This window comes from Corvus kubaryi, unplaced genomic scaffold (genome assembly GCF_017639235.1).
Source record: "Corvus kubaryi isolate FWS band 111438036 unplaced genomic scaffold, C.kubaryi_AGA036_p1.0 37946, whole genome shotgun sequence".
Classification (NCBI taxonomy): Eukaryota; Metazoa; Chordata; class Aves; order Passeriformes; family Corvidae; genus Corvus; species Corvus kubaryi.
In genome coordinates this window covers 20851-32775 of record NW_024581154.1, presented here as the reverse complement: position 1 = coordinate 32775, position 11925 = coordinate 20851, and the positions used below count along the sequence as shown (strand labels likewise).

Genomic DNA, 11925 nt, shown 5'->3' with positions numbered 1-11925 from the left:
AATCTGCAGCCCCCAGAGCCAACTGAATCCCAGGGATGGGATGTCATTGGAGGGGTCCAGGACCCCCAGCACTGGCTGTCCCACAGCCCAGCACAGAGATGCTCCAGTGATGAAGAGGGGGCCGGCATGGGGGTGACAGGGGGGCCCCGAGTGACGACGGGGACACTGCAACCCCCCATCCCCCACCCATCCCCTGCTCCACTGCCGTCAGCCGAAGTAGGGGTTGTCGTGCTGGAAGTTGTAGTCGGGACAGACCTTCTGGACCAGCTTGTAGTCGATGCTGAGGAAGGAGATGAAGATGCAGATGACCTTGAAGGGCTTGGCGCAGAGCCAGGCCGCGTGGCTCTGCGTGTGCTCCGTGAAGCACACCTTGGACGGGTCGTACAGGCACGGCTTGTTCTTCCGCGCCCGGTTCGTCTTCTCGTACTCCACGTGGCAGTTGAGCGCCTTGGCCGGGCGCCCCTCGGGCAGGGTGCTCTGCTGGGGAGGGGGCAGTGGCCGTGGCAGGGGTGGGGGGCCGGGCACCAGCACCTCGAAACCCACCGCCTTGGAGGGGGGCACGATGCTGACGGAGACGTTGCCCAGGCTGGAGGAGTTGTGTCGGAAGTAGACGCTGAAGGTGCCGTTGATGTGGTCGACGATCTTGCCCGTCACCAGGAGGCTGAACTTGAGCGTCTTGATGTTGAAGTAGAAGTCGCCCCACCCAAAAATCTTCTTGGTGCGGCTCGACTTGAGGGTGGGCTTGCGGTGGGCGCGGGGGCTCAGCAGCTCCCCAGCCGTCTGGTTCTTCTGCCAGTCCCAGGGGCTCCGGCCGGTGCCCGCAGGTGTCCCCGCACGCCGGGGAGGCTCTGCCGGGATCAGCCGCCCGGGGTCGAGTGCTGGGGGCTTCAGGGTGCCGTAGGGGACGTCCTTGAGGAGGCCGGAGGTGCCCATCTCTAGGTACCCCAAGGTCTTGGCGACGTGACCCCCAGCACACACCGTCTGGGGGAGAGAGGGCAGAGACTGCATGAGCTGTGCCTGTGCCCTTCCTCATCCTCCCACCTGCACCCTCCTCATCTTCTGCCTCCCTCCTCTTCATCTTCTACCTGCACCCCTCCTCATCCTCCTACCTACAGCCCCTTCCTCTTCCTCCCACCTGCACCCTCCTCATCCTTCCGCCTGCACCCTCCTCATCCCTCTGCCTGCACCCTCCTCATTCTCCTACCTACAGCCCCCTCCTCATCCTCCCGCCTGCACCTTCCTCATCCCTCTGCCTGCACCCTCCTCATCCTCCTACCTACAGACCCCTCCTCATCCTCCTGCCTGCACCAGCTGGGCCGGGACCACAGCGGCCCCTTCCTGAGGTTCCCCCGGTCGCCGGGATGGACACAAGTGAGCAGAGCCAGATGCCAGCCCTAGCCTGGGACCCCAACTCTGACGTGTCCCCTGTCCCTCATCCCCCTGCCCACCTGCCCCCCGTGCCCCCATCCCTCATCCCACTGCTCCCAGGGTGCCCGCTGTGCCCTCCTGCCCTGCCAGCTGCTCTGGCACGCGGGATGCTGCTCCGGGAGCCCCGGCCTCGTCAATCACTGTTGCCCTGAGCTGGCAGGTGCTTGGCTGCTCTGGCAGTTTCTGCTCTGGATGACCTGGATCCCGGGGGGAACGAAGGAGGGGGAGTGGGGAGGGGGTGGTGAGCAGAGGCACCAGCTGGAAGGGCTGGGGGAGCGTGGGGGGCTGTGCTCTGGTGGGAAGTTGAGGCAGGCCCAGGGAATGGCTCCTGTCATCACTGGGGGCTCATCCTGGCATCACCCACCTTACGGAATGGCTTGATGCTGTTTCGTGTTTGGGAATGATCCCCATCAGAGATGATGGGGGTCCCATGACCCCCATCAGAGAGGGGTGAGCTCCCCATGCCCCCTCCTCCGCGGCCGGGTGAGTCAGTGTGTGGGGTCTCCCCACAGAGATAGAGCAGCACCATGGGGGGAGCCCAGCCACGGACCCCCACCCTCACTGCTGAGCCAGGGGCTCCGCCTGATCCATCCCTGGGATCCCCCTGAGGATCCATCCCTGGGATCCCCCTGAGGTGTGCTGGGCTGAGCCCCTAAATCTGCTCCGGTTGTGCTGTGCCAGAGAGAGGAACCCTGGGCAGGGCGTGCAGCCCGGCCATGTCCATGGGGAAGGGATTTGTGGTGTTTCAGCCCCTTATGGGGAGGTCAGGGTGTGTGGCGCAGAGCTGCAGCTCAGCATCCATCCCTGCACCCCCCTGCCCGGCCAGCCCCCCGCTCCCCCCGGCTCTTTCCAAGCGCGGCTGCTGCCTTCGCCCTTATCTATATTTCAACGCAGCTTCAAAGCCGGGCGCCTTCGCCAGCCGGAGAGGGGGGGCAGGACCGGGATGGTGAGATAACAAGGGGAGGGGGAGAGGGGCACCCCCCAGCTGGGAGAGCTGCATTTTTGGGAGGGGGGTGGTGTCTGCACCCCAGCTCTGCTCCATTGCTCCGTCCATCACGCCTGGGACCCCTCACACCCCCCTCTGGGGAAGCTGAGGGGCACCAGCTGGGAGCCCCCCAAATCCTTCTGCACCTGCTTACACCTGCGGGGAACACGCACAGCAGCACACGCTGCCGAGCCCCCACCACCGGGAAGGATTTCTGGAGGTTTCTGAGCTCCGCGCTGGATTTCCATCTCAGCCAGGGCTGGGAGCCAAGGCCGGTCCCCAGCAGTGCCGCAAGTGCCCGTGCCCTCCTCCCCTGCCTCAGTTTCCTTTTGCAATGCCCGCTCTCCATGATCCCGTGCAGGGCTGAGGGGGAATGTGATTGGATTGGAACGGGCTGCGATGGGAATCGCTGGAGGTGGCAACGCGGGAGGGACAGGGAAGGGACAGGGATGGGCAGGCAGTGGGGAGGGGACGCACTGGGAGCAGAGGGGGACAAACACTGGCAGCACCCGCTGTGCTCCTGGGGGCTGTGGGTCCCCAGGCCAGGCTGGTGCGGGACAGAGCCCGGGGCTGGGGGGCACAGGCCGGGCACGGACAGAGCAAACAACCCCCATCCCTGCAGGAACAGAGGCGCCCCAGCCCCTGCGAGCGAGGGGCCGGACTGGCAGCCCCCCAACCCCTCCAGTCCCTCGGCAGAAGCTGCTGGGGGAGCGGGGGATGAAAGGGAATTGCAGAGCAGGGCAGCGGCTGCGATGCAGCCAGGGCGATCGATTGCGGCACCAGCGCAGTCCGGGAGCGCGGGGGGACCCTCGCTGCCCGCAGCCCCCGCTAAGCCCGGGCCGGCCGGGGGGCTCGGAGCCTCCGGGCTCGGGGCAGGGAGGAGCCGGGCCAGGGACGCTTCAGCCACGCCAGCGCCGTGGGGAGCCAAGGTCACCCCCCTGCGCCCTGGCAGCGCTGTCGGCATTCAGGGCAGGTCCCGTGCACCTCGCGTTAAATATTAATGCTCCTGCTGTGCCGTCGGGGTGCAGCCGCGCACACGTGCCCCTGAACCTCCTGGACATGCGTTGTGGGTGCACAGGGGGTCCCAGTGCCAGCCCCCTCCCACCCTGTTCTCACCAGGAGCTGTGGCCAGTGCCAGGCAGGGCCGTGCCTGGTTCTGTGGCGTGGGGGGGCTCTGCTACCACGCACAGGTTACCTCGGTGTGCCTGAGATGGTTGTTTTTCACTGTCACATCTCACTGCTGATCTACACATCCCTGCCGCTCCCCTCCTCATCCTCTCGCCTGTGTCCCCCTCCTCATCCACCTGCCTGTGCTCCTCCTCACCCTCATCACGATCCCCGCAGCATCATTCCACGGCTTAGCTGCTCTCAAGCCCCTCATGTGCCCTTCTGTACCCGCATGGGGCTGCCGCATGTCCGCAGGCTCCGTGTGTCACCCCCCGTGAGCACACGGAGCCAGGCGAGGATGCGGGAAGGGCTGGAGGCAGCTGCAGAGGGACCGGGAAGGCTCTCGGTGCCGGCATCAATTTGGTTTGTCAGGCCCGGCAGTGATGGCCGCTCACATCCCATTTGCTGTTGGGGCCAAGCGCCGTCAGTTGCTCCCCCGAGACCCTCGGTCACCTTGGTGGAGGGCAGCGGAGCAGCATGGGGGGGGGACAGGGGGCTTGGCTGCCCCGGTGTGGGCTGGGATGAGCTCCAGCACCCCGAGAGTGGGGCTGGGAATGAAGGGGTATGGGATCAAGGCAGAAGAGCCCCACTAGCACTGGAGGGGGAGCAGAGAACCATGACAGCCCCCAACAAAGGCCTCATCTCTGCCACCAGCCTGTCCCTGTCCCCATGGCCAGTCTGTCTCCATGCCCACCATCAGCCTGTTCCTGTCCCTGTCCCCACGGCCAGTCTGTCTCCATGCCCACCATCACCCTGTCCCCATCCCTACCGCCAGCCTATTCCCACCCCCATCCCTGTCCCCATCCCCGTTCCCATCCTGTCCCCACACCTCGGCGGGGTCCGCTGGCAGCACGGGCACTGATCCGCTGCTCGGGGGTCTCCCGCTCTCCCCATGGGCGCGGGGTCAACCCAGCCTCTCCCCTGTCACCCCGGACGCCTTCGTTAGCGCGAGGAGATTAATTGGAGGTGGTGAGCGACAATCCCCGTGGGCCTGCTCCCCCCGGCACGCGCAGCCCGGGGCGCCGTGGCATTTCCAAAGGTTAGCAGCAAACAAGGTGCCTCTGACAGCTCCCATTTATCTCCCGGCGCCGCGCGGGTGCTAATGCGGTGCCGCGGTGCCGCGCCGGGCTCCGCGGGCCTGCGGGAGGGACCCGGCGTGCCCAGGCGTGTCCGAGCGGCTGCGCGTGGGCGAGAGAGCGCGGAGAGCTCCGGGGTGGCTGTTCCCGAGTCTCTGGGTGAGCGTGTGCACCCGTGGGTGCCGCAGGTGTGTGCCCGGGCCACCTCCGTGCCCGAGTGATGCGACAAATGCCAGCGGGTGCTCTCGAACACACGCGCCGCTCCACATGCAGCTGGGTGTGCACAAACACCTCCACGTGTCCTGCGTGGCCCTGCGAGCGCGTCTGTGTGTGCACACGCACGCGGTGACACACGCATGGTGACACGCACGCGGTGACACACGCGTGCACGGAGTGAGGTGCTCGGCGTGGCTGTGCGTCCCGGGTGACGCGTTCCCCTGCTCCCCGTGCACCCGCCCCCGTCCCCACCACCATCCCGTCCCCATCTCTACCATGCGTGCCCGCCCCCATCCCTGCTGCCAGCCTGTCCCCATCCCTACCAACAACTTGTCCCCATCCCCGCTGCCAGCCTGTCCCCATCTCTAACAACAACTTGCCCCCGTCCCCACTGCCAGCCTGTCCCCATCAATGCCACCAGCCTGTCCCCACCCCTACACCCAACCTGTCCCCATCCCTACCAACACCTTGTCCCCATCCCCACTGCCAGGCTGTCCCTGTCCCTACAGCCAGCCTGTCCCAATTCCTGCCACCAGCCTGTCCCCATCAATACCACCAGCCTGTCCTGATCCCTATCCCCTACCTGTCCCTATCCCCACTGCCAGCTTGTTCCTGTCCCCATCCTTACAGCCACGCTGTCCCCAACCCTCTCAGACAGGCAGGGCATGGCCTACACACTGAGCTGCAAGTGGCCACCCTGGGCAGCGCTTGGTGCCAGGGCTGACGTGCTGCTGGGCACCCCTGGGCTGGCAGCGGGGAGCTGGGGGCACTGGGGACGTGGCACTGGGGATGGCTGCAGCCGAGGGTGCTGCTCCAGGCAAGGGATCAAGGGCAAAAGGACAGAGGAAGAGGTAACACACAGGGACAAGTCGGGACACACCCGTGCATGGCCACCCTGCCACGTGTACAGTCACAGGGATGGCTGGGTGGATCCTGCTGGGAGAGGGGCTCAGTGAGACCCCCCCTGAAGGCTTCCTCAGTCCTTCCTCTGCCTCTTCTGTGCTGCTGCGACCACAACCCCTGATGGGGTGGTGGGCAGGTGAGCACGACACCCCCAGCACCACGACGGGCACTCCCAGCATTGGGATGGACACCCCCAGCATTGAGATGGGCACCCCCAGCACCAGGATAGGCCCCCCCCCAGCACTGGGATGGGGCACCCCAACACTGGGATGGGCATTCCCAGAATCGGGACAGGAACCTGACACCAGCACCTCCTCAGCCAGAGGAGAGCCTGGATGAGCTCACCAAAGCCAAACCCACCAAATCCACCAAATCCAACCAAATCCACCAAACAACCCACCAAACCCATCCTCGGGTCCTTCCCGTGGTCCTGCTGGGGTCCCACTGCCGGTGACACCGAGGTGCTGCATCCCAAGGACCGGTGTCATCTCCAGCAGAACCATGACCCGCACGGGGCCGGGGGGGTTGGCTTTGGATCAGCTGTGCCTTCACCCCCCAAACAGACACCTCGCTCCTCGCCAACAGAAAAAATATGCAAATGCTGCAGCTTTATTAACGCGCTCGGCACGCGCTGGCTAATAAATATTTCATAGCCCGAGTAGGACTTTTTTTCTCCCTCCTCCTTCTTTCTTTCGTTTTGGTTCCTTTTCCCTGTCACTCGTTTCCTGCCTTTTCTTTCCTCAGCCGTTGTTTTATTTATTTATTACTTTTAAGGGCTTCACGGTGAGGCAGGAGCTGGGAGGTGGCTGGGGGGGGGGGGCGGGAAGCCGGGAAAAAATGTACATCCCGAGTCTCTCCCCCCACGGGTGAAAAAGGAAAGTGCTGTTAAGAGCAAAGGAAAAAAATATAATAGAAGGGAGGAGACGGCAGCAGGCAAAGGATTCGGGGCTTGTGTGACTCATTGGGCTGGAGGAGAAAAGGGAATGAATGGGAAAACAGGAGATAAACGGAGCGGGAGGGGGAGAAGGGGTGCGGGTGGGTGGGCAGCAGCCAGCAGAGAGGGGACACGGGGGCGGTGGGGGACGGGGACATGTGGCTGTTGGGCATCTGTCACCCAGCAGCCCCCTGAGCTGACCAGAGGCCAACAGGCCTGGAAACCCCTTGATTGACTTCAGAGGGACCCAGCTGCTTGTGGGGGTCACTGAGGCGGGGGCTCCTGCTGGTCACCCCCAGTCACGCTGTGCAGGACGTGGGGACAGGGGCAGCTCACGGGGACGGTGTGTGGGGACAAGGAAGTACAGCCAGCGGGGGCGGGTCCCAGGTCACTCCCACACCTCTGGTGCCAGGGGATGGCCCCCAGGATACCCACACTCCCCCTCCTCGGCCCTGCCTCAGTTTCCCCCCAGCAGAACAGGCTGTGGGGTTCCCTCCACCCCTCTTCCAGCTCTTCAGCAGGTGAGGACTTTCCAGGGCTGCAGAGAGGCAGCGGATTCCCCCAAGTCCCCCAAAAACAGGGGGACCCCAGGCCCGCAGCGACGCAGCCCCCACCTTCTGCCCGGCTGCTCCCCCCCACCCCAACCACCCCCACCCCTCGCCTCACCATTTCACTTTATTATTGCAATAAATGTAGCCATAAAAGTGGCAGGTATTGGCGCGCACAGAGATCGCTGCTTCTGAGCTATGGAAATGTAATTTCGAGTGTGCCCGGGAAATTTTATAAGATCGTATCAGGCGGGATCATAAATCGCATTTCCAGCCCCCCCCCCCCCCGCCCACCCGGCCCCCCGGGATGAGACAGGGCCAGTGCGAAAGTCACCAGAGAGGAGGTAAATGCCGGCCTGTCCCCTCGGTGAGACCCCATCCCCGTGGCCCCCACCCTGCACATCTCCCCCTGACATTCCTGGAGCCAGCTGGGATCTGTTTCCCCCAGGAAGGGGGGGCAGCAGCAAAGACAGCTGTCCCCCGCACCCCCCAACAGTGGACTTTGAGACCCTCCAAGAGACCCCCCAGGAGCGCTGGGGACTCTCAAGGGCATCGCTGGCACCGCAGCTCCTCTGGGGTCACAAGGACCATGACCCACCACAGCCGGGTACTGAATCCCACCAGGAGCAGGGGACAGGGTGTCCCTGCAGCCCAACGTCCCCTGGGACCCTCCTCACGACCCCCAGGGCTGGAATCAGCCGCTCTTTGCAGCCACCACCCAGCCCAGGCTCCGGCCTCTTGCCGGTGCCAGGTGAGGCGTTGCTCTGCCTGCTGCAGACGGAGGCTCCGCTGCCCTGTGCCGGAGGGCCCGGGGGGGGACAGTGAGAGGGTCTCCCCCACTGTGACATCCACCCAGCAGCCGGGACGGTCACGGGGGTCACACGGGATCTGTGCACAGCGGGGTGCGCTGGGAATTGATTTGGGATTGATTCGCGTCCCTGCTCTGTTCCTCCACAATGACTTTCCTTTTGCAACAGGGAAAAAGGCGGGGGGGTTGGGGGGGGGGGGGCACGGGGACGTGATTATTCCTTCAGCAGCAATCCAAGCGGCGGGAGAGGAAGCTTCATCTTTCCTGGGCCATTTACCTCCAGCGCCCGAGCGCGAAGGCTGAGCCAGGCACCGCGGCGAGGCTGGAGCTCGGCCAGGGCAGGGGGTGGGAGGGCTCCAGCTGCGGGGTCTCAGCGCGGCGTCACCCCACGCTTGGGCCACCGGCTGCGGGGACCTTGGCTCCCTGAGAGGAGGAGATGTGGATGCAGAAAGGATGGGCAAAGTCATTAATCTGGGAGTGTTAATTGGCAAGGGTGTGATTAGTGGTGGGGGCTCAGCTGGGGGCTGCTGTGGCAGGGGGGGAGCACCTGCCTTGCCCCCCATCCCGGCTCGGCCACCTCTGCCAGTCCCCAGCGGAAAACTGGCAATTAAAAACAGGAGAGAGAGGGAAAAGCAATAAAACGGGACCCGGCTTGGAGCCAGAACGACACCGGGAAGCGCAAGGGTGGGTGGGTCTGGCTGGGGGGCACCCCTGGGTGCCCCCCCTCCCCAGCCACTGCTCCCCCTCCTCGGTGAGGCTGTGCCAGCCACGCTCCAGGCTCCAGCCTTATTGAATCTCCCAGCTTAGGGTGCAAAGGGCACCAGAGGGAAGAGTTATTAAAAAAAGGGAAATGAGTCGCTTGGAAACCTTCTTTCGGAATAACAGTGTGTGTTTGTTTGGCGATAGATTAGCTCAGCCATGCTGAGCACACAGCACCCGCCGCAACGGCGGGCGGCTCAGGGAGCCGCAGAAACGGCGACAGGGGATGTATGGAGCCGATCCCGGCCCCGCGGGCACCGTCCGGGCACCGACCCGCCGCAGCCGGTCCCTGGAGCTCAGCACCCCCCGGGGCCCCTGGCCAGATGGGGCTGCAGGGCAGCACCACCACCCAAACCTCACATCCTCTTCTCTGGCCCCAAATGTGCTGCACAGCTCCCAGCAACGAACCGGCTAAATTCCCCCTGAAAATGGGAGCTCGGGGGGCGGGGGGGGGGGGGTGGGAATTGGGGTGTCCTTGCATGGAAAGGGCTGACAGCATCTGCTAAGAGCAAAGCCATCTGTCAGCCAGCAGCCCAGGAGACAGCTCCCGGGTGACAGCAAGGCGAAGGAAGGGGTGAAGTGGATGAGTTTGGCATCCCGGGCCACCAGCCTCCGGCTGGCATGGCCACCGGCGGAGAGAGGCAGCATTTTCCTGGGAAGGGTTAACCCAAGAAGGAAAACCTGCCAGCAACACTCAGGTGCTTCACAGACAGCCGCTGTCTCACCTGCCTGTGCCAGAAAGGAGGGAAACCGAGGCACGGGCGCCAGGGGGTATGGGGGGGCACATTCTGGCAAAGGCAGCAGGGATGGAGCAGGGTGAGGAAAGACACCGTTGTCCCCAACCTGGTCCTGCTGTGGCACCCAGCCACCCCATCTTGGCTTCATCCTGGTGTTCCTGCCCGCTCCTGCCTGCTCCAGGGCCAGCATCACCCATCCTCTCCACTGCTGAACCTTGCTCAGTACTGGGTGGGGGCCACCCCATCACCAGGACATGGGGCACCCAGGGCCAAGGATGGCGTCCGCCTCCCAGGAAGGCCAGGGGGACGTGGATAGAATCTCCTTTCCTTGATCCAAGGCCAGCTGTGTCCAGCTGAGGGCCCTGGGTGCACCTGGGGGAATGGCTGGGACCCTCGGCAGGGGGGAGCCAGGCCAGCCCCACCCGGAGGGACCCCCAAGATTTAATGCTCAACGAACAGAAAATAATGGGATGCATAAAAATAACGCAGGAGCCTGGAAAGGCTGGGGAGGGGGGGGTGTCACTTGCAATCAGAGGTGGACTCGTCCCCCTGCCAGTTCCGGCACTGCCAGCACTGCAAAGCCCGGGCGGCTGCAGCCACGAAGGGTGGGGTGCTGGGAAGGGGCGGTCTGCACCCCCACAGTGGGAACAGCACCCACATGGGCTGGGAGAGTTTGTCCATCCCAGCCGGGATCGATCCCAACACACCAGTGTCACCCAGCAGGGACTGTCAACCAACCCACGGCCGGGGGCTGACACCCTGGGGGTCCCACACGCTGGGGGTCCCACACGCTGGGGGTCCCACACCCTGGGGGTCCCACACCCTGGGGGTCCCTGCCTTCCCTCCTGCGCAGGGACAAGGCTCTGCCCTGGGGTGCAGCCCCTCTTGCCCCTTTGCCCGGCGCTCCCACCACAGCCCTGGCGGGATGCGGCACTGGGAGCCCCAGTCCGAGGCACCCACTGGAGCCAGGGGGAAGCCAGTGGGATCCCCCCACCCATCCAGCTGCCTCCTGACCCCCAAAAGAGATCGGGAAAGTTTCTCCCCAACAGGCCCCAGAGCGCCGAGGGGCAGGAATGGCTCAGCTACCCTTCCCTGGCACCCGGTGGGCCCACGGCTGGGCAGACCCCTGCCCCTCCCGGAGCACTGGGAGGGGGGGAGGGTCCTGGACCCCCACCGCAGAGGGGTCGGGGCTCAGGGCATCTCCCGGGGTTACCCCTGTGCAGGAGCCTCCCGCACCCTCATGCCCACCCCATGCCCCAGGACGTGCCCGTGTCCGTGCCCCCCAGCTTTGAGCCCCCCGTGCCCCCCCTCAGCACCGCCGCCTGCGTGGGCGGGGGGGGGGGGGCCAGGGCAGCGCCCTGCTCCGGATTTCATCAAAACAAACACATTTGTCTTGAAGCAGCTCCAGCACCGACAGATGCTCTGCAATGGATGGACACGGGGAGGGGGGGGTCACGCCGAGCCACCCCCACACGCGGGCACACGTTTCCCCCTCCCCACGCAGGGAGCAGCGTGCCAGCGAGAGACAAGTTGCAGGAGCCTTTGCCTTGGGGGGGTCGGGGGGTGCCGGGGGGGGGGTGGGGGTCCCTGATGTGCATCCAATTCCCGAGAGGGAATTGACTCGTTTGATTTTATTCATGAAACACAGAAAGTAAAAATGGAGTGTCAGGAAATCAGATCTGCTGGGTGATGAGCCCGGCCCCCCCCGGCTGGGCTGGGGGGGCTCCATCCCCCCCTCCTGACCACCACGGATGCAGCTGTAGCCCCCCGAGGGGCTCCAAGAGGAGGTGGCAGAGGGGGGACACGCGGGGGTGAGTGGCCTTGGGGAGCTTTGAGTATCTGGGACTGGGGGACATTTTGGGGGGGGACTCTGCAGGCGGGGGGGGCTCTGCGGCTGCAGCCGCTCCCCAGCTCCCACAGACAGGAGGAAGGGGGGAAAACAGGCAAAGCTCCCTCCCCCAGGCCTGTCCTGGGGGTGCGTCCACCCCATGGCTGGGGGGCACTCGGTGAGATGGGGATGGGGTGGGTGGGAGAAACCCCCCGGCAGGGCTGAGCCCCGTGCGGGGGCTGAGCCCGAACCGAGTCGGGACAGGAATGAGGCGTCGCCTCTGCAGGTGGTTTTGGGGCTCACACCCTTGGCAGAGCCGGGGAACAGCTGGGCCCCCCCCAGTCCCGCGTGGGCCCCCCCCCGGCACGGAAGTCACCCTGCTGCCCGCTCCCCAGGTGCGCTGCAGGTGCGGGGAGCGGGACAAGGGCACCCCCGACCCCCTCGCGGACCCCCCGGGCAGAGGGTCCGACCCCCCCCAAGAGAGGCCGCTCCCACGATCACGCCCGGCTCTGTCTCGCTGCCCCCCCCCCCCCGCA

General features: G+C 65.3%; 1 protein-coding gene across 1 annotated transcript; it reads right to left on the bottom strand.

Annotated features, from left to right (window-relative positions):
• Nucleotides 1-6: 6 nt before the first annotated feature.
• Nucleotides 7-3827, bottom strand: LOC121672119 (neurexophilin-4-like). Its single transcript, XM_042044638.1, has 2 exons — nt 3738-3827; nt 7-981 (listed from the first exon to the last, which is right to left on the bottom strand). Exons 1-2 carry the CDS (start codon nt 3825-3827, stop codon nt 208-210), a joined length of 864 nt encoding a protein of 287 aa, XP_041900572.1. The 3' UTR covers nt 7-207.
• Nucleotides 3828-11925: the final 8098 nt, after the last annotated feature.

What these genes read in the sequence shown, in the direction of transcription:
- LOC121672119 (XM_042044638.1), bottom strand. Translation starts at nt 3,827, where the DNA reads ATGCGGCAGCCCCATGCGGGTACAGAAGGGCACATGAGGGGCTTGAGA. An exon ending in CTGCGGGGATCGTGATGAGG is followed by an intron (nt 982 to 3,737) that starts GTGAGGAGGAGC and finishes TCTCTCCCCCAG; the next exon opens with ACGGTGTGTGCTGGGGGTCA.